Here is a 23198-nt window from a genome sequence, read left to right as displayed (position 1 = left end):
AGCGGAGGAGGAGACATTCAGCTTCTGTAGTGAGAAGAAGGTCAAGCTCTGTATGGAGTCCTAGCCTTTCTTTGTACAAGTCAGGTGTTTGGGAAGTCGACAGTAAAACATCAAGGTTAGCTATAGATTTTTCTAATTCCCTCTGATCATTGGAATAACAATTTATTCTATGATGATTTATCTAATTGTTTCTCTAACTTAGGCAAAACAATGGACACCCAACTCTCCCACAGGGAATCGTACAAAGGGGCAGAGGGGAGGCGGAAAAACGGATACATAATACTAACCAAAGAAGAAGAAAACACAGGAAGAAGGGGCTGCAGACTACAAAATAAGACAAAACAGACAATTGCCAGTTACTTTTGGGTAATTATAAAAACATAAACGGTCATCCACCAGCATATTTGACCCTGTTACTCAGACGGCCCAGTGTGTGCAGGTCAGACCACCACAGCAGTCACAATCTACCCACCTGTCAGACCACCGACAAACAAACAACGTCTTTTAACCGTTTAAAGGTTTACTGAACTCTCCTGATCATAATAATTCATCAAACTGAGTCCCAACGGTTTAAATCCAATAAAAGATTTAATCCAAACACATTAGATCCACATTAGGAGCCAAGTGTACCAATCCAACCCTAAAGGTTGGAGCGAGACAAATCGCAGTCCGTTGATTGGTTAAAAGAACCGCCACTTTCCGTCTGACAGCAGTAATAAAGGACAAACAGAAAACGTGCCATGTTTAAATATCCCGTAGATTTCGAGAGTAATTTCAATGCTGTTTTGGATTTTTGGCCCCCATGGGCGACCTTGGCGGTGCAGACCACTGACCGGACCGCTAGGTGGAAATGAGGTTTTTGACTTGTGAGCCATTCTGTTGTCAGTGTGCAGAATGTGGTTTGACATTATGCTGCTGCAATAAACAAGGCCTTCCCAGAAAAGAGGTTTTCTATTTGGCAGCATATGTTGCTCCAAAACCTTTATGTATGGTTCAGCATTCATGGAGCCTTGACAGATGTGCAGTTTACCCATGCACCCCTATACCATCACAGGTGCTGTTTTTTTATCGGAGCGCTGATAACAAGCCAGATGGTCCCTTTCCTCTTTAGCCCCGGAGGATGCAGCGTCCATTTTTTCTAAAAAGATTTCAAATTGTGAATTGTCAGACCTCAGGACAGTGTTCCACTTCGACTTAGTCCATTTTAAACGACCTCAGGCCCAAGGAAATCCAGCAATGTTTCTGGATCTGGTTTATATACAGCTTGCTCTCTGTATGGTAGAGTTTCAGCTAACGTTGTGAATCCAGAGATGAGCTGTGTTCACAGACTATGTCTCCTGGAGGTGTTCCTGAGCCCATGCAGTGATGTCCACCAAATAATTTAGTCTGTTTTTTATTTATCTGAGAAGTTTACTTGATTGTCTGACTATATAATAGGGTAATAAAAGTGATTGACAGTTTAGAAGAGTAGAGGAGACACTGCGAGACGAGACATAACAAATAAGAACACAAGAGTCAAAACTAGCTGCTGATGTGTTTAAATGTTTGTTTTTGTATTCTCCATCAGTGCTGCTCAGAGTCAAACCACACTGGAGTCCCTGCAGTGCCACTTCACCTGGGACCTGGACCGCAGCAGGCCGAAACTTTTACGTCTCACGCACAAGATGGAGGACTTCAGCACAGAGGAGGGAAATAGATGGCTGGGCCACATTTACAACCTGTGGGGGTTCATTCAGTATAAACTGGGGTTAAATGAAGAGGCTAACAGTTTGTTTCAGAAGGCTGCAGAGACCCTCAACAAGCTGAGAGATGCAGATAATAATAATAATAATAATACATTTTATTTAAAGGCGCCTTTCAAAGCTCTCAAGGTCACCTTACAGAGCAGAGATAAAAAAACAACAAAGTAACAACACAACGATAGAATTAACATTAAAAACACAAATGTACAGGATGTAAAGGAGTTATGAGAACGGGTGGAGAATGATCAGACTGAATATGCCAGTTTAAAAAGATGTGTTTTGAGATGAGATTTGAAAATGGAGAGAGTGTCGATATTACGGATTTGTGGTGGGAGGGAGTTCCAGAGGTGGGGGGCAGAGCGGCTGAAGGCCCTGGACCCCATGGTGGACAGGCGGGCGGGTGGTGCAGTGAGTTGAATGGAAGAAGAAGACCTGAGAGTGCGGGTAGGTATGTTGATGTGCAGGAGTTCAGAGATGTAAAGCGGAGCAAGGTTGTGGATGGCCTTGAAGGTGAGGAGCAGAATTTTGAAGGTGATGCGATGTTTAACCGGGAGCCAATGAAGCTGCTGTAGGACAGGGGTGATGTGATTAACAGAGGGCGTTCTGGTGATGATGCGAGCGGCAGAATTCTGGACCAGTTGAAGTTTGTGGATGGACTTGAGAGGGAGACCAAAGAGAAGGGAGTTGCAGTAGTCAATGCGGGATGTAACCAGGGTGTTGACGAGGATGGCAGTACTGCTGGGAGTGAGGGATGGGCGGAGGCGATTAATGTTACGTAGATGGAAATAAGCAGACCGGGTGACGTTATTGATGTGAGCTTGGAATGATAGTGTGCTGTCAAGGATGACACCCAGACTCTTAACCTGAGGGGAAGGGGAAACTGAGGAGTGGTCAATAGCCAGTGAAAAACTGTCAAGTTTGGAGATTGTTGATTTGGTGCCGATGAGGAGAAGCTCGGTTTTGTCACTGTTTAATTTGAGGAAGTTGCAGGTGAACCAGGATTTGATTTCTTGCAGGCAATCCGTCAGGGAAGTGGGCGGGAGGGAGGAAGTGGGTTTGGTGGACAGATAGAGCTGGGTGTCATCCGCATAGCAATGGAACTGGATGTTATACTTACGGAAGATATGGCCAAGAGGAAGGAGATAGATGATGAACAGAAGGGGGCCCAGGGCAGAACCCTGAGGAACACCGGTGGTGACTGGAAATGGTTGGGATTTGAAGGTTCCGAGTTGAGTGAACTGAGTACGACCAGAGAGATAGGATGAAAACCAGTGCAAGGGTGTGTCAGTGATTCCGATGGAGGCAAGTCTGTCAAGGAGTGTGTGATGGGAGATGGTGTCGAAGGCTGCACTTAGATCAAGGAGGATGAGGATGGTTAGAAGTCCGGAATCAGCTGCCATGAGGAGGTCGTTGGTGATTTTTACCAATGCTGTCTCTGTGCTATGGAGGGGGCGGAAACCAGACTGGAACTGTTCATAGAGGTTATTGTCAGACAAATGAGTGTGAACCTGAGATGCAACTGTTTTTTCAAGAATTTTGGATAGGAAGGGTAGATTAGAGATAGGACGGAAGTTGTTGAAGTCATTTGGGTCTGCAGCAGGTTTCTTAAGTATAGGGGTTATTGAAGCTGACTTGAAAGAAATGGGAACAAGACCAGAGGTGAGGGAGGAATGTATGATGACCATTATTAGGGAAGACAGAGGGGGTAGGCAGGCTTTTACTAGGACAGTAGGGAGAGGGTCTAATGGACAGGTAGATGGTTTTGATTTCTGAATGAGGTCAGATATTTCAGCAACAGAAGGAAGTTTGAAACTTGAAAGTGAGTGAGAGAGAGGAGGTAAGAAGACTGGGAGAGATGAGATGTTAGGAGTCAGTTGCTGGTGAATCTTGTCTACTTTAGCAGTGAAAAATGACATTAAAGAGTTACAATAGGCGGTGGAAAACAGATGAGAGGCGAGAGAGTCCGGTGGTCGTAGAATGTTGTTGACGATGGAGAATAGTGTCCTTGTATTCCCTTCACCTGAGCTAATGATACCTGCGTAGTGAGTTGATTTAGCTGTAGAGAGACTGTCCTTGTAGTGGAGAATGTGGTTACTGTACATTTCTCTGTGAATAAGAAGTCCAGTTTTCTTGTAGAGACGTTCCAGGCGACGACCTTTTGTTTTAAGTAGGCGAAGTTCAGGTGTAAACCATGGAGCAGAGTGGGTGAATGAAACAGTCCGGGTTTTTAAAGGAGCCAGGGTATTTAAGAGGCTATGAAGACCATCATTGTAATGAGAAACCAGTTCATCGGGGGTGGATAAACAGTTTATGCTGGGGAGGTTGTCAATGCCACTGGAGAGAGCAGTTAAGTTAATGTCCTTGATGTTGCGATATGAAATGACCCGTGGCAGATATTTTTTGGATAGTGTAAGTTTGACATTGAAAGATATTAACATGTGATCAGAAATGGGAAGGACATCTGCAGCGCAGTCAAGAGGAGTGACACCAGAGCAGCAGATTAAGTCCAAGATATGTCCTTTGGAGTGTGTAGGAAAATCAATATGTTGCTGCAATCCAAAGCTGTCAAGGCAGGATGTAAAGTCCTTCGTCAAGGCATTGTTAGTTTTATCCATATGTATATTAAAATCTCCCAGCAATATTATGTTAGGGGAGAGTGAGCACAGATGAGTTAAAAATGAAGCAAATTCATTCAAGAAATCAGTATTGGACTTTGGTGGACGATAGACAGTGGCCACTATGGTAGGTGTAGGCCCATTCAGTTGTAAGGCAATAGATTCAAAAGACAACTGAACAGGGACAGAAACAGGCGACACTTTCCAATTCTCGCGGTAAACTATCGCGAGACCTCCCCCTCTGCCAGAGGCACGGGGTTGACAGATGTAAACAAACCCTGGAGGGGTACTTTCATTCAGCTGTGAAAAGTCATTAGGTTGTTGCCATGTTTCGGTTAAACACAAAAAATCAAACTTACAGTCAACCAGGAGCTCCTGGAGGAGAGGACCTTTGCTGGTAAGAGAGCGGGTGTTAAATAATCCGAAGTTGACATCGTTGTGGTCGTGTTTGACCCTGACGTTAGCCGACCTGGCTAGGCTGGCTAGGACAGTGTGGTCAACTTTCCGGCTGGAGTTTCTTCGGGGTTGGCGAGATGAGGACCAGATGGATTGTATTGGTGTGGAGTCGTCAATTTGAAAGCCCCGTCGGGAACCACGGTGGATATATTTCCGACGGGCATGACGAGCGATGTCCAGGTAGAGATGCAAAGCCGGTGGAGGATCGGACAGGTGGAAGCGTAGTTGCAGGAGCTCAGCGGCTGTGTAATGGAGTACCGCTGCCGTTGGGTTGAGGACCAACGACAGGGCAGTCCAGACGAGCACGGACCATACAAACATTTTATTAATCCACATTGTTGTTGCCGATAATGGACTGGATAAGGGCTCCGGCAGCAGAAGCAGCCCAGGTGAGGAGTGGGAGCCCTGCACGCAACAGGTAAGCTAATAGGCTACCAATCCAAATTAACTCACCGGGTAATCTGATCATTTGGAAGTATGTCCAGGGAAGAATACAACAAATGCAAAAAGGTCTGTAGATCAGCAAGTCAGAGGAACCGGAGAGCAGCAGCAGCTAAACGCGCCAGCGTACACTCAACCGGACGTGACGTGAGTGTACGCACACCGTTTTCTAACGGTCAACCAGATGAGGGTGCTTGGTTAGTGGTGAACTACGGGAACCTAGCCTGGCTGCACCACCACCTGGAAGATCTAGAGGAGAGTCAGGCTTACCTGTCAAAGGTTGATGCCCTGATGGAAAAATACCCATCTCCATCCCAGGACGACCTCCATCCAGAGATCTGCGCTGAAAAGGCCTGGACCCTGATGTTCTTCGGAGAGGATAAGAAGCTGGTTGTTGATTACTACGAGAAAGCTGCCAGGATGCAGCCGGACATGGTGGATTGGAACACCAGCTATGTTATATGGTTAAAGAAGGTCCAAAACTTCAGTGACACAAGGCTGGACCCTGACCTCTTGGAGAAAATGAGACAAGCCAAGGAACGGGATCCAGAGAACTTGTACCTCGCTGCGCTCTACCTTGAACAACGTGCTGATGAAGGAGAAAACATTTGAGATGAAGTCCGTGAGTTGGCTGGAAATGTGAGCACTCTGTGCTGCAGTGGCAGTGGCATGTGGGCCTTACTAAACCTTTACATAAAATACATATCAGTTGATGAGGCCGTTGATGAGGCCGTTGATGAGGCCGTTGATTTGGCAGAGAAAGTTCTGAAAGAACATCCAGATGTGCGTTATCTGAAGAAATTTGTTGCACTCTGCTACAGATGGAGGATCATTTATAAAAGCAGTAGTTCCCCAGAACAAAGCATGGTGGACAGAGCAATCGCTCTCCACGAGGAGCTGCTCTCTCTTTACCCTCACTCTTCACTCAAAAGGGAAATAGACCTCGCAACTATCTATGCAAAGTCACATCACAGCAAGGCCAAAGCTGAGCAGATATTTCAGAAACTGCTCAAAAATGAACCTGCAGAACCTGAAGACAAACAGATGCTTTACAACATATATGCAAATTACTTATTCTGTGATCGAAAAAAGCCTACCACAGGTCGACACAGCATCACATGAAGGCAGCAGCAATACCTGAAAAATCTTCCTTCGTAAGAAAAGCATCGGAACCCTGGAGAAGAATAAAGACAGAGAAATTGAGGAGTTTCTCAGAAACCTGCAAGAGCTGAGGCAATAAAGATAGGGAGGCAAATTTAGGGGGAACAATTTAGTCCAAGCAAAAAAAACAACAACTAATTTCTACGAAGGCGTTTTGCTTTCATGTGGTAATAAAGAGCAACAGAATCCTGAAGAAGAATGAAAAACAGGAGGGGGGGCAATTCTGCCAGGGCGTCCAAAAAATAAGGATAAAAACTAACTAAAAACTAATTTCTTGTCATTCAAAACTATTTGAAAAAAATTAAAGGAAGGTTTATTTTTATTATTTTATTAGTTATTTTTATTTTGGGGCTTTCATTCATTTATTTAGAGATAGGACAGTGGATAGAGTTAGAAACGGGAGAGAGAGGGAGAGAGTTGGGAACGACTTACTAATTCAGGAAAGAAAAGTCACATAACATCCTGCTGATAAGGAAAGTGTCACGCCTCTATCTCGGACATTTAAAGCTGCTGCTACTGCATCATCACATCATCCAGACTAGAGAGCTGAACCTGGAGCAACTGTATCCAGAGAGCAACATCGAGAGGAAACATCTGCTCGACTAAGTCATCTTCAGAAAACGACTGAGAGGAAGAAACAGTAGAAAGATGAGGTGAGTATCTGACTTGCATACGAATGTTTACATGTTTTTAATTTATTAATTCCAAACCCTTTCATATTCGTCTTTTTCTTCCCCTTTAGCTTCATTATTTTAGTGTTTCATAAGTTTACTTTTCTCACTTTGAGGCTTTTGTGACTTTTTGTTTGTCTGGGGTAAAATAATAATACATTTTATTTATAAGTTTCAATTTCAAGACACTGTACATTTGTTAAAAAGACAGAAGGATCAGAACAGTAAGGACAGACTAACAGACATTACAACATTACACACAAATCATAAATAAAACAACATGAAGGTGCAGCGACAGATAAACAGAACACAGTCGGTTTTGAGTCCAGGTTTCTTGAGGATGGTGGTGACGGTCTATGGCTTTATGCCAGGTTTCGGTGAGAAAAAGGGTGTCCATTATTGGTGTCGGTTATGAAGTCATGGAGAATGAGGCTTTTATTGTTGAGCGAGTATTCAAAGGCCAGATTGAGGTTATGCTGTGGTCTTTTTGAGTGTGCAGGGTGAGGGATGATTTTAATTTGTGTTTCCTTTTAAGTAATTATCATTACGACTGATTTTTCTGGGGGTTTTTATTGAAGAGGTGGAATGTGTAATGGAAAATGTATTGTGCTTATGTGTTAAAATAAAACTGCGAAAGTTGCTGAAATATCGCTGTTCAGATCGCACCAAGCCCATATCCTGTTTACCAGAGGCCTCTGCGTAAACCTCTGCACAGGAAGTACATGTTAAAAACAAACAACCCCACTGGTTCAATAGAAGTCGGACGCTGTGTAAAATGATAAGATAAAAATGGATTAATTGAAAATAACACATAGACAACTGTTGAAACTGAGACATTTCAATGTTTTTTGGAAAAGTATGATGTGCCCATTTTATATTTAATGCCAGTAACACATTTAAAAAAAGTTGTGACAGGGTCATGTTTACCACTCTGCAGTAGGCCTGTTCCCCCAACGGATTTACATTGTCGACTGATCGTCAAATGTTTTGTAGTTGTTTTTGCAACATAAGAGATTAACCACGTCATTAAACTGTTTGTCTTCTAGACTTGGAAAAACAATTTATTCTGTGATGACTTATTTAATTGTTTCTCTCACTTAGGCAAAACAATGGACACCCACCTCTCCCACTGGGAATTGTACAAAAGGGCAGAGGGGAGGGGGCAAAACGGATACATAATACTAACCAAAGAATCAATCAACCCATCAAATAATCTATTTTTATTTGTATAGTGTCAACTCATAACAAGTGTTATCTCGAGACACTTTACAAAAAGCAGGTAAAAAGACCTTACTCATTGTTATGTTACAAACAGCAGGTAAAAAGACGTTACTTATTGCTACATTACAAAGACCCGGCCTATCCATCATGAGCACTTTAGCAAAGCAGCAAAAGTTACAGTGGTAAGAAAAAGCTGCCTTATTAAAAGGCAGAAATCTTCGGCCGGATCCCCGGCTCATGACGAAACAGCCTTCACAGGCCTAGACTGCACCGGGCTTGGAAGGGGATAGGAGGAGAGATGGGATAAGATGCAGGAAGAGGGATAGGGAGCAAGCGGGTCCATCAACAATCCGGTGAGGGGGGGGGGGGTTGTTCTGGCAGGCCGTCAACCAACGATCTCGAGGAGCCTAAGAGAGATCAAGAGCTCCCAGGAAAGTAGGTGGTTAGTGACTGAGATTTACAGATAGATACATGCAGTAATATGATGTACTGTATATGCACAGACAGAGAGAGAAAGAGAGAGAGAGAGAGAGAGAGAGAGAGATGAGAGCTCAAGGTGCCAGTTCCCCCGGTAGTCTAAGCCTATAGCAGCATAACTAGGAGCTGGTCTACACCAGCACCAGCCCTAACTATAACATTTATCAAAAAGGAAACTTTTAAGTCTATTCTTAAAAATACAGACTGTGTCTGCCACCCGGACCCCGGCTGGAAGACGATTCCAGAGGAGAGGAGCCTGATAACTGAAGGCTTTACCTCCTATAGTACACTTAGAGACTTTTTGTCAAACCCAAAAATCTTTGAACTGTTGCTTTTTCCAAACAAACAAAACCTATACAACTCTTAGCAGGCCTGCATTCTGGGACCGTAATGTTCTTGAGGGGCAGTACGGCACTAGTAGCTCCTTAAGATAAGATGGTGCCTGGCCATTTAGAGCTTTGTAAGTGAGAAGAAGGATCTTGAACTCTATTCTAGACTGTATGGGGAGCCAGTGCAGAGAAGTCAACACAGGAGTAATGTGGTCCCTTTTCCTAGTTCTAGTCAGTACACGAGCTGCAGCGTTCTGGACTAGTTGAAGAGTCTTTAGAGATCCACCATAGCACCCTGACAAAAGAGAATTATAATAATCCAATCTGGAGGTAACAAATGCATGAACTAGTTTTTCTGCATCATTTTGCGACAGGATATTCCTGATCTTGGATATATTACGAAGGTGAAAATAGGCTGTTCTTGAAATTTGCCTGATGTGAGAGCTAAAGGACATATCTTGATCAAATAGAACTCCTAGATTCCTAACAGTGGTGCTAGATGCCAGGCTGATGTCATTAAGGACAGTCACATCACTAGAAAAAGTCTCTCTGAGGTTTTTAGGGCCTAGCACAATAACTTCAGTCTTGTCTGAGTTAAGTAGCAAAACATTTCTGGTCATCCAGGTCCTAACGTCCTTAAGGCACGTTTCTAGCTTACATAACTGACTGGTGCCACCGGGCTTCATTGATACATAAAGCTGAGTATCATCTGCATAACAATGAAACTGTATGGAGTGTTTCCTCATAATATTTCCCAGAGGAAGCATATATAATGTAAAGAGAATTAGTCCAAGCACTGAACCTTGTGGCACGCCATGGCTAACTTTGGTGTGCATAGAAGACTTATCATTAACATGTACAAACTGAGATCGGTCTGATAAGTAGGATTCAAACCAACTTAAAGCAGTCCCTGTAATTCCAAGTAAATGTTCTAGTCTGTATAATAGGATCTGATAGTCAATAGTGTCAAAAGCAGCACTAAGATCTAACAAGACGAGCACAGAGAGAAGTCCCCTGTCTGAAGCTAGAAGTAGATCGTTTATAACTCCAACTAGTGCAGTCTCAGAGCTATGGTGGACTCTAAATCCTGACCGAAACTCCTCAAATAAACTGTTGTCATGGAGAAAGTCACACAGCTGATTAGCTACCACTTTCTCCAGGATCTTTGAGATAAAAGGAAGATTGGATATAGGCCTATAGTTAGCTTGAGTTCCTGAACCTAGAGTAGGTTTTTTGAGTAGAGGTTTGATTACCGCTACTTTAAATGACTGTGGTACATAGCCTGCCAGTAAAGACATATTGATCATATCTAATATGGAGTTGCTAACTAAGGGAAAGACTTCCTTAAACAGCTTGGTTGGGATTGGGTCTAAAAGACAGGTTGATGGTTTTGACGCAGAAATAATTGAATTTAGCTCTGAAAGGTTGATTGGAAAAAAACAGTCTAGACTAATATCTGGTCCTGGAACTGTCTCTGCCGTATCAGACGTATCTGCACCAGGTAAGGGCAGGAGGTTAACAACTTTGTCTCTGATGTCTCGAATTTTGTTGTTAAAAAAGCTCATGAAATCATTACTGCTGAGGGCTAAAGGCTAAAGGCTCAATGGAGCTATGACTCTCTGTCAGCCTGGCTACAGTGCTGAAAAGGTATCTAGGATTGCTTTTGTTTTCCTCGATTAGAGAGGAGTAGTAGGCAGCTCGAGCATGACGTAGAGCCTTCATATATTTTCTATGACTATCCTGCCAGAATAAACGAGATTCTACCGTTTTGGTCGAGCGCTATATTCTTTCAAAATTTCGCGACGATTGTTTTAGAGTACGGGTTTCTGAGTTGAACCATGGAGCTAGTCTCTGCCATTTGATAACCTTCTGTTTTAGAGGAGCAATCGAATCAAGAGTAACTCTCAGCGAATCCACTGCACTATCAACAAACTGATCTAGCTGAGAGGGACTAAAGCTATGAGAGAGTTTCCAACTGGGTTGAAACACGGTACTGAATCAAAAGCAGCTGAAATAGCTTCCTTAAATCTAGCTACAGCTCTATCAGATAAACTTCTAGAGAGCACATTTTTATTAAACAGAGCTAATTCTGGTAGGACAAAGTCGAAAGTAATAAGGAAATGGTCTGATAGAAGAGGATTTTCTAGGAAAACTGTAAGGTTTTGGATTTCAATGCCATAAGCTCAAACAAGATCTAGGGTGTGGTTAAAACGATGAGTAGGTTCGTTTACACCCTGGGTGAAACCAATAGAGTCTAATAATGACATGAAAGCTGTGTTAAGGCTATCATTTTCAACATCCACATGGATATTGAAGTCACCTACAACAATTATTCCATCACTGCTAAGGAGTAAATTTGATAAAAATTCTGCAAATTCAGATAGAAACTCAGAATATGGGCCAGGAGGGCGGTAAACTACAACAACTAGAACTGGCTGAAAGGTTCTTGAGACTGGATGTGAAAGACTAAGAACAAGGCTTTCAAAAGAAGAAAAATTCAGCTTTGAGGGTTAACTAGAAGACTAGAATTAAAAATAGCTGCTCCTCCACCACCTCGTCCGGTGTCTCGAGGTATATGAGTATTAAAATGACTGGGAGGAGTGGATTCATTTAAACTAACATATTCATCTCGACACAGCCAGGTTTCAGTCAAACAAAGTAAATCAATATGCTGATCTGATATAATTATGAAAGCATAAACGGTGCACCAGCATATTTGACCCTGTTACTCAGACGGCCCAGTGTGTGCAGGTCAGACCACCACAGCAGTCACAATCTACCCACCTGTCAGACCACCGACAAACAAACAACGTCTTTTAACCGTTTAAAGGTTTACTGAACTCTCCTGATCATAATAATTCATCAAACTGAGTCCCAACGGTTTAAATCCAATAAAAGATTTAATCCAAACACATTAGATCCACATTAGGTGCCAAGTGTACCAATAAGACCCTAAAGGTTGGACCGAGACAAACCGCAGTCCGTTGACTGGTTAAAAGAACCGCCACTTTCCGTCTGACAGCAGTAATAAAGGACAAACAGAAAACACGCCAAGTTTAAATATCCCGTAGATTTCGAGAGTTATTTCAATGCTGTTTTGGATTTTTGGCCCCCATGGGCGACCTTGGAGGTGCAGACCACTGACCGGACCGCTAGGTGGAAATGAAGCTTTTGACTTGTGAGCCATGCTGTTGTCAGTGTGCAGAATGTGGTTTGACATTATGCTGCTGCAATAAACAAGGCCTTCCCAGAAAAGAGGTTTTCTATTTGGCAGCATATGTTGCTCCAAAACCTTTATGTATGGTTCAGCATTAATGGAGCCTTGACAGATGTGCAGTTTACCCATGCACCCCCATACCATCACAGGTGCTGTTTTTTTATCTGAGCGCTGATAACAAGCCAGATGGTCCCTCTCCTATTTAGCTCCGGAGGATGCAGCGTCCATTCTTTCTAAAAAGATTTCAAATTGTGAATTGTCAGACCTCAGGACAGTGTTCCACTTTCACTTAGTCCATTTTAAACAACCTCAGGCCCAAGGAAAGCCAGCAATGTTTCTGGATCTGGTTTATATACAGCTTGCTCTTTGCATGGTGTCACAATTGAAAAACGAGGAGGTGTGGACCCAAGTGCAGAATTTACTAAACTATTTATTTTAACAAAAAGCCAAACAAAAACTTACTTCAACAAGTTCAACAAAAACACATGGCTCAAAAACAGGGAGCCACCGGGACACTGACATAACATACGCACCAACAAACACATACAATGAACTGCCACAGAAGGGAAGAAACACAGAGACTAAATAGACATGGGGTAATCAGACACAGGTGAGACTAACGACACAGGTGAAGACAATCAGGGCAAACACACTGGGAAACACACAGAGGCAGGAATACAAGAAACACTGAGGACAACTACAAACTAAATCATGAAACACTAAAGACACACAGAACTCAAGAATCTAACAAAACACACTAGAACACAGAGATACACAAGGATAATAAATGACAAAATAAAACAGAAAACACTGAAGACAAAACTAGGAAACACACAAGGGAAAAACCAGCAACACTAGGGAACATTAACACACAAGGGAAACAAGCAACACTGGGATAAAACAGGGAAACTCAAATACAAAACCAAATCATGACACATGGTTAGGTTTGCCACCCGTCCCGTAAAATACGGAATCGTCCCGTATTTTACACTTTGATATTGCGTCCCGTTTTGAATCAATACGGGACGCGGTTTGTCCCGTATTTCCAAGATGCTTTGAACTCAGCATCATTCAGCCGGCTAGTTCCCGCCTCCTCGGAGTGTCCGTTGGTTTGTTTGGTTCTTTTTTGGCATGAGCAATGAGAGCTTGTCAGTGATTGGGTGAGAGAAAGTCATAGGAGTCAGAAGGAAACATGTCTGCAGGTGTCTCTGATTCCCGCACCGTGCACCATTGAAACGTAAACGGATGCAGAAATACAGACGTGAGTAGAAAGTAATGCCTGGCTTGACAGTGTCAGTGAAAATGAATATAATGTTTAGGAAACTATTGTAGGCCTACTTAATATATTTTCTCCCATGTTTATAAATAGGTTATTCCAGTATAGTTTGGATAGTGTGAATATTTTTCGGTACGTAAAACAAAAAGATGACATTTATTTTAGCCAAATCTGCATTCACAGTTTGTCCTGGGCGAGATATCATCAATACAACATCGATATATCGACAGTAGACACTTAATTAATACAATAAGAAAATAGTTCAAAACCATATTAATAGTATCATTCATGATTTCATAAGAAAACAACAAAAACGAAAGACAGGAGGACAGAATAAATGAATGAAAATACTATTAAATTCGTACTGTTTATTTAATTCAAAATCTGTTATCTTACTGCTCCCCTCTATGTTACAGCAGTGTCAAAAGCACTTCAATAATACTCTGTTAATGAATTAATGTTAAGTTAATAACTTTATTTGAAGTTTAAGTTAAGTTGTAAATTAGATAGCTAATAGTAATCATTTGCTGAAGTCGTGTTAGGTGCATTTCATTGTGCATACATTACTGTATCTGCCTTTACATTGAAGTTTTGCGTTTTTGTAAATTATTTCAGAAAAAAAATGTGTTCATAAAGCACTTAAAACTTAAAGTATGACTCTTATTACTTCATTAAAACCTCGTTTTAAATCATGATTCACCACAACTGGTGCCCCACCCCACCGTTGGGCCAGTGAGGCCCCTACTGAGTTGCACCCCGCTGCGGGGTGTCCCTTGTTTTTCTGCTTGGAAGGTGGCAACCCTACACATGGTAGAGTTTCAGCTAACGTGTTCACAGACTATGTCTCCTGGAAGTGTTCCTGAGCCCATGCAGTGATGTCCACCAAATAATTTAGTCTGTTTTTTATTTATCTGAGAAGTTTACTTGATTGTCTGACTATATAATAGGGTAATAAAAGTGATTGACAGTTTAGAAGAGTAGAGGAGACACTGCGAGACGAGACATAACAAATAAGAACACAAGAGTCAAAACTAGCTGCTGATGTGTTTAAATGTTTGTTTTTGTATTCTCCATCAGTGCTGCTCAGAGTCAAACCACACTGGAGTCCCTGCAGTGCCACTTCACCTGGGACCTGGACCGCAGCAGGCCGAAACTTTTACGTCTCACGCACAAGATGGAGGACTTCAGCAAAGAGAAGGGAAATAGATGGCTGGGCCACATTTACAACCTGTGGGGGTTCATTCAGTATAAACTGGGGTTAAATGAAGAGGCGAGGAACTTGTTTCAGAAGGCTGCAGAGACCCTCAACAAGCTGAGAGATGCAGATGAGGGTCCTTGGTTAGTGGTGAACTACGGGAACCTGGCCTGGCTGCACCACCACCTGGGAGATCTAGAGGAGAGTCAGGCTTACCTGTCAAAGGTTGATGCCCTGATGGAAAAATACCCATCTCCATCCCAGGACGACCTCCATCCAGAGATCTACGCTGAAAAGGCCTGGACCCTGATGTTCTTCGGAGAGGACATGATTCTGGTTGTTGATTACTACGAGAAAGCTGCCAGGATGCAGCCGGACATGGTGGATTGGAACACCAGCTATGTCATATGGTTAAAGAAGGCCCAAAACTTCAGTGACACAAGGCTGGACCCTGACCTCTTGGAGAAAATGAGACAAGCCAAGGAACGGGATCCAGAGAACTTGTACCTCGCTGCGCTCTACCTTGAACAACGTGCTGATGAAGGAGAAAACATTCGAGATGAAGTCCGTGAGTTGGCTGGAAATGTGAGCACTCTGTACTGCAGTAACAGTGGCATGTGGGCCTTACTAAACCTTCACATAGAACACATATCTGTTGATGAGGCCGTTGATTTGGCAGAGAAAGTTCTGAAAGAACATCCAGATGTGCGTTATCTGAAGAAATTTGTTGCACTCTGCTACAGATGGAGGATCGTTTATAAAAGGAGAGATTACCCTGATCAAGAACAAAGCATGGTGGACACAGCAATCGCTCTCCACGAGGAGCTGCTCTCTCTTTACCCTCACTCTTCACTCAAAAGGGAAATAGACCTCGCAACTATCTATGCAAAGTCACATCACAGCAAGGCCAAAGCTGAGCAGATATTTCAGAAACTGCTCAAAAATGAACCTGCAGAACCTTCAGACAAACAGATGCTTTACAACATATATGCAAATCATTTATACTTTAATCTATATGACTCCCACAGGTCGACACAGTATCACATGAAGGCAGCAGCAATACCAGAAAAATCTTCCTTCCGTAAGAAAAGCATCAGAACCCTGGAGAAGAATAAAGACAGAGAAATAGAGGAGTTTCTCAGAAATCTGCAAGAGCCGAGGCAGTAAAGATAGGGAGGCAAATTTAGGGGGAACAATTTAGTCCAAGCAAAAAAAACAACAACTAATTTCTACAAAGGCGTTTTGCTTTCACGTGGTAATAAAGAGCAACAGAATCCTGAAGAAGAATGAAAAACAGGAGGGGGGCAATTCTGCCAGGGCGTCCAAAAAATAAGGATAAAAACTAACTAAAAACGAATTTCTTGCCATTCAAAACTATTTGAAATAAATTAAAGGAAGGTTTACTTTTATTATTTTATTAGCTATTTTTATTTTTGGGCTTTCATTCATTTATTTAGAGATAGGACAGTGGATAGAGTTAGAAACAGGGGAGAGAGAGGGAGAGAGTTGGGAACGACTTACTAATTCAGGAAAGGAAAGTCACATAACATCCTGCTGATAAGGAAAGTGTCACGCCTCTATCTCGGACATTTAAAGCTGCTGCTACTGCACATCACGTCATCCACACTAGAGAGCTGAACCTGGAGCGACTGTAACCAGAGAGCAACATCAAGAGGAAACATCTGCTCGACTAAGTCATCTTCAGAAAACGACTGAGAGGAAGAAACAGTAGAAAGATGAGGTGAGTATCTGACTTGCATACGAATGTTTACATGTTTCTAATTTATTAATTCCAAACCCTTTCCTATTCGTCTTTTTCTTCCCCTTTAGCTTCATTATTTTAGTGTTTCATAAGTTTACTTTTCTCACTTTGAGGCTTTTGTGACTTTTTGTTTGTCTGGGGTAAAATAATAATAATACATTTTATTTAAGACAGAGAAATTGAGGAGTTTCTCAGAAACCTGCAAGAGCCGAGGCAGTAAAGATAGGGAGGCAAATTTATGGGGAACAATTTAGTCCAAGCAAAAGAAAACATCTAATTTCTATGAAGGCGTATTGCTTTCACGTGGTAATAAAGAGCAACAGAATCCTGAAGAAGAATGAAAAACAGGAGGGGGCCAATTCTGCCAGGGCGTCCAAAAAATAAGGATAAAAACTAACTAAAAACGAATTTCTTGCCATACAAAACTACTTAAAATAAAATAAAGGAAGGTTTAATTTTATTATTTTATTAGTTATTTTTATTTTTGGGCTTTTATTCATTTATTTAGAGATAGGACAGTGGATAGAGTTAGAAACAGAAAAGAGAGAGAAAGACAGAGAGAGAGTTGGGAACGACTTACTAATTCAGGACGGAGGTCCCTTCATGACATCACAAAGGGCAGTAGCCCCTCCCCCAGGTGGGTGACACTCCCACAGCTGGGTGTTTGTTCTGCCCTCTCAGTCTGCCTTCTCACCGTAAACAATAGGACATGGAGCGAGAAAGACTGGAGTACACCTAAGCCCTTCCAGAGAGGGGGCGTGGTCAGACACAGCTCATTTATATATTTAAAGCTACAGACACAGAAACAGCCTGTTCTGAGCAGGGCTGAAATAGAGGGGTTTATAGGCATGATCAAATACAGGATCAGAGTGGATTTAGAACAAGAAACTTCACACATGTTTTCAGAAGCTCTGAGACTTATTTAAACTGGTTGAAGAGGAGGAGGATATGTGACCTTTAATTCTTACACCATAGCTCCTGTTAGGTGTGACGTCCTTTGTAAATACACAGTTGTCATGGTGAATACTTAATGAAGAAATGTGTGAATCGTGATTATCATGTATTTTGCTTCTGATGTGTTTTTTCAATGCTGTATTTTCAGTTTTTAGAATTAATGGATTTTATAAGAATGTGCTTCGCTTTGGATATTTAAAGTCCTCATTGTTCATGTGAAAAACCTCATACTCTGTCAGTGTAACAGGTTGATATTGACAGCATAAGACTTTCCCCAAAACACTTGTTTTTAATTTTATATCTTCTTTTGAGTTATACATTATTCTCCTGCCTGTTTATTTTGGAGTCTGTGTGTGTGTGCCCCAACTGCTTGGGGCCCCAGACCAGTAGGGGCCCCTCAGGGCTCACAAATGTAAACCAAAGCAGTGCCCCAAAATGACAGTAGGAAACCTCCCTAAGGGGGCCCCATCTGACAGCACTCACTGTTGTTGCCCTGCTAAGTGTCACATCCACTATTGCTTTGAAAACCAAAATTTGTTTCTGAAAGTCAACAAAGTAAAATGAAGAGGAATAATCCCCAAGAGACTCTAGAATTACCACAGTGTGAGTGATGACGTCAGGAATGTGGTCAGAGCCGTTGACAGCTTGGTCGGAGGAAGGTTAATGATGATTCACACTCCGTCGATAAACACATTTTAAAGTATTTTTTTAGTTGTTTAGATGTAATCAAACTGTGGTTTTCAGTTACTGATCATATTCGATTCATCCCGTATCAGTTCTGCGGAGTTTTGAATAATATTCATAAAGTTATTCATTAGTCGTGAATGTTAACGTCTAATGTACTGAATGTTAAGCTAGCATCTCGCGCAATAGGAAACCCCATAGTCACTCCGAGCTGCATCATTACCAGTGACGTCATCATTGTCTCACGTTTAGCAGCTTTACTTTTGTCTCCAAATTGTTTGTAACCTTACAAACCGATATATGTAGCCATTTATCCACGACCTATAGTTGTCATGGTAACAGTTGAATAAACAAACTAGACAACGGGCTGCAGACACTCAGGCTCCATCAAAATCTAGTAATATTACTGTACCTTTTGAGTCTGCGCGGTTCCTCATCTTCTCACAGCGTCTCTGCCGGCTTCCTCACCCTTTGTTTGTCAACAAATGCACGTGGTGTCAGAGGGGGAGGCGTGACCGTTTTTATGACACTGCAGTTGCACTCAGAGACCTCCTGATGGCGCCAAAGCGCATCAAAACTGACAACCTTCAATGCTCTGAATCTCACGCATTGGGAGTGAGAGACACACATTTCAACCTGTTCACACGCTCACACGCCACACCTTGTATTTCTCACGCATAAATTACCAGGATAAGCCTTAACGCCTAACCCTAACCCATTTTTTTAAATAGTGGAACAGATATGAATCAAGTGGGTTTCCCATAGAGATCAGAAGGAGCTTGCCATGCACCAGTTAATCAAAAAAAGAATATATATATAGCTACCCCAACAACCAATCAATAAATAGCATTGCTGTATCCGGGTAAGATTTAGATATTCCCGCTACAACAACGCTACATTCTGGTTACAAAGAAGACGCTCGCACTTTGATTCAGATGCTCGCTGAAGTACAGACTGATCAACGTGGGAGAGGACCGTTATATTTACAGTCTATGGAGAAGAGGACCATATGGTATTAATACAGTAAGTCATCTCATCATTTGATTTCTGTATGTTGGGGAATATTGTGTCCAGTCAGCTGGTAATCAGTAATATTAGCTAACAGTTTGACCAGAGTGTGTGAACTAGACAGCCAGTTGAATTCTTGCTAATTTCGGCAGCTATTCTGACACCTGTTTTTTAGTCCTAGATCAGGACCCGTATTCACAAAGCTTTTCTCTTACCTCTGTAACCGAGCTTTCTGGGTTCGTTGGACCGGATACACTTAATAAGAAAACAATAAACGGCACATAGGCGGGGAGCTTCTTTATCCACGGCTTCCACTTTATTACACACACACACCTGTGTACCAGTGTAACAGGATAACAACAATAACAACTGCTTTATGGCAGCTACGGTAACTCTCTCGGGACACCTCACCTCATATACAGTACATATAACAAACACAACAATCTGTCACAATCTGTGACATACGTCCCCCCCTAAACTTGAAATGTCCACGTTTCACATAAAACATTGGCACAGGCACCCATGAGACAACAGGAAACCTCTCAAAACAGTCCCCTAGCAGAATTTAACCTGAGCATGAAAAAAAAACCTCTGTATCACAGTTGTCACCCAAATGTACTTGAACAGCAAAAATACATTAAAAAAAAAGATCCCAGAAAGAGGGAAACAAACACCAAGCATCAAACTCGGAACCTCACAAAATCCTGAAGACGTGAAGGTGGTCGCAGGACACGCCCCCTGCGTTCAGGCCCTGAAAACTCCCCATACAGACTGATGTCCACACCCCCAGCCAATTGTTGCTCAACCATTTGTGGCGACAACGGGAGTGGCGAAACCCCCAAAAGAGGAGATACTTTAAGGGTAGGAGGGGAACAGTCCCTGTAGGCACTGGTAAAGTATAACGTTTCAGCCTGTCATGGTGAACCACCTGAGTCCTCTCCAGAGAGTCCAGAGGGTTGCTGATGCGGTAAGTCAGTGCAGCCTCACCTCCAGACGCCAACGCCTCCATGACCCGGTATGGGCCCTTCCAATGTGGTGCCAGCTTCGTGAAGCTCTCAGTGGGATTATTCAACCACACCATCTCTCCCGCCTCATAGGCACGGTGGCAAACATCAGCGTCATAATACAGTTTTTTTCTCTCATGAGCCTCTGCAGCATTGAGCCTGGCGACTGAGAAAGCAGCCTTCAGTCCATCCACCATGGATGACACATACCATGGCAGAGATCCAGCCCCCCGAGAGTCTGAAACAACACCAGGCACAAGCACATCAGCAGGGACACGCGCCTCCCAACCATGCATACCACGTATGCAAAAGCGACCTGTTTTACATAACTGTCCCATTTGCCCCCACAAGAGAGCAACATCTTAGCAAGCTGGTCAATCAGAGTACGATTATGGCGTTCCACCATTCCGTCCGACTTCGGATTGTATGCCATGGTGCATGTTTTCTTGATCCCCAACATCTGACAGAGACCCTGAATCACGTCCGCCTCAAACTGGCGGCCGTGGTTGGTGTGCAGGACCTCAGGGACTCCATGCACCAAAACATAATCCTCAAAAAGACAGTGAGCAACCGTATGAGCAGTCTGGTTTGGAAGGGCGTACACATTAACAAATTTAGTAAAATAATCCTCCACAACCAGCACGTACCTATTCCCCCGAGATGTCACAGACAGTTCCAGAATATCTGCTGCCACCCGTTGCAGAGGGCGGTCAACCAGAGATCCCCCCCATGGGATGTCTTGACATGAACCTGCAGTTCGGAGTTAGTGCAGCAGAGAGAATAAGCAATCTGTAGGTCAGATCATGTTCCTGGTGAGACCGGAGAGCAGTCCACTGAGCCCACAACGTGGTCTGTTGTCGCCCCAACAGAGCCAGGGGAAACGGGCCTGCGGGAAAGAGCGTCCGGATTTTTATTGCTAGGGCCGTCCTTGTGCATAGGGTCCAACTCCAGCACCCAGCGACCCCTCCGTCCTGTGGGGTTATTATCAATGGCCATGTGCCTGAGCCCCAGCAATGGGCGATGATCAGTCACAATTGTAAAGGCAGACAGTCCCACATAATGTCTAAACTCATGCACAGCCCACACCACACACACACACACACACACACACACACACACACACACACACACACACACACACACACACACACACACACACACACACACACACACACACACACACACACACACACACACTTGAGAGCCCTGCAACTTGAGGCTTTCAGTTTCAATTCTTAAGAAATTAAACTCACATAACATCCTGCTGGTAAGGAAAGTGCCACGCCTCTATCACAGACATTTAAAGCTGCTGCTGCACATCATCACGCCATCCACACTAGAGAGCTGAAGCTGGAGCGACTGTAACCACAGAGCAACATCAAGACATCTGCTCGACTAAGTCATCTTCAGAAAACGACTGAGAGGAAGAAACAGCAGAAAGATGAGGTGAGTATCTGACTTGCATACGAATGTTTAGACTTTGCTTTTCTAACAACTTGTCTATTCCAGATTTCTGACAATGAAAGCTGCTGAGCGCCGATTATTTTACTGGCTGTATTGACAATACTGGAAAGACGATTTTTGTTCTGAACAGAAAGGTTATCATACCATGAGATAAAACAAAAGGTTAAAATTGACTCTATAAAAGATCGGTAGAATAAAACCATCAGTGTCTTGTCCACATTAAAAGTGTTAATTCTGCGCAGAAAGTAGAGTCTCTGGACGCCCTTTTTGCAGATTGCAGGGCTTTTCCTAATGTTACATTTTTTAAACATGGATCTGACAGAATGAACACTTATACTAGCGTTAGAAGGGGCAGTGAAGGATGCACTGCACAGGAAACATGACACGTTTCTGCATGGTGGGGTTGTTGAGATAGCAGAAGCGAAGAAAGAGGCCAGACATGAAATCAAGAGGGCTAAGCTCCAATATAAGAATAGGGTGGAGGATAGATTTTATAGTAATGACCTAAAGGCAGTGTGGGATGGCATGAAAACCATGACTGGCCAGGACAACAAGAAAAATGGGTGGATTAACATGGACGGTTTTAAATCACAGACAGAGCTTGCATATGCACTGAATGATTTTTATCTACGTTTTAATGATGAATAGCACTTTCAGTCCACAGCTCCACTGTCCTTGTGACTACTTTACTCTTTTAAGGAGAGGTTTGTAGATGGGGGTAAGAAGGATGGTGTTGTGATCAGAAGAGCCAAGAGAGGGCAGGGAAACCGACTTATATGCACCTTTGACTAAACCATAACACAGGTCAATAGTTTTGTTCAGTCTGGTGGGGCAAGAAATATACTGGTGAAAGTTGCTCAATGATTTCAAGTTACAGTGATTGAAATAACCTGTGACGTTAACGTTTCTGTCAAGCCTCACCGATGTCCCAAAACCGCAGAGCGTTAGATCCGTGTCCAAGTCCGAAGAAGTAAGCCAGGTCTCGGTGAAAGCCATGATGCACGAGTCTCTGAATTTCTCCAGATGAATGACGTTGGCCTGGATCTCGTCGATCTTGTTTCTGATGGATTGGGCATTACAGAGCAGCATCGAGGAGAGGGGTATACGGTGGAGATTCAGACGCTTGAGCCTCTCTCGGACACCACCCCGTCTCCCTCGTTTCCGTACTTTCCCTTTGTTGTTCTTTTTGTTAAAATCATCACGATGACCGGAGATATCCACTGTTAAACAGTCTTCGGTAATTAGGTGCAACAGTGGCTGCTGTTGATACTTTAGATCCAGTAAAAATCCCCGAGAATACTGAATCCGGCCCGTATGCGAGTGGCAGGGATCAAACAAACACTGAGCCACAGTCAACAAAGTCCACGTGATGATTAAGAATAAAAACTCCATACCCAGAAGTGTGCGACGAGCAGTGAGCTATAAATCAGGTTGTTTCTGGTCGATTATACACTGACGACATTAGAGAACAGACGAATAAAGACAGACCACTACTGCTAGTCGCAACTCGCCATAGACTAA

At 43.0% G+C, this 23198-nt stretch overlaps 1 protein-coding gene across 1 annotated transcript; it reads left to right on the top strand.

The window, feature by feature from the left end:
- Positions 1-5163: 5163 nt before the first annotated feature.
- LOC110004955 (interferon-induced protein with tetratricopeptide repeats 1-like) lies at positions 5164-16408 on the top strand. The gene is made up of 2 exons (XM_065956284.1): positions 5164-5231; positions 14684-16408. Exons 1-2 carry the CDS (start codon positions 5164-5166, stop codon positions 15966-15968), a joined length of 1353 nt encoding a protein of 450 aa, XP_065812356.1. The 3' UTR covers positions 15969-16408.
- Positions 16409-23198: the final 6790 nt, after the last annotated feature.

This window comes from Labrus bergylta, chromosome 6 (genome assembly GCF_963930695.1).
Source record: "Labrus bergylta chromosome 6, fLabBer1.1, whole genome shotgun sequence".
NCBI lineage: Eukaryota > Metazoa > Chordata > Actinopteri > Labriformes > Labridae > Labrus > Labrus bergylta.
The sequence above is the reverse complement of the archived record's forward strand: the minus strand, read 5'-3'. Positions and strand labels throughout refer to the sequence as shown.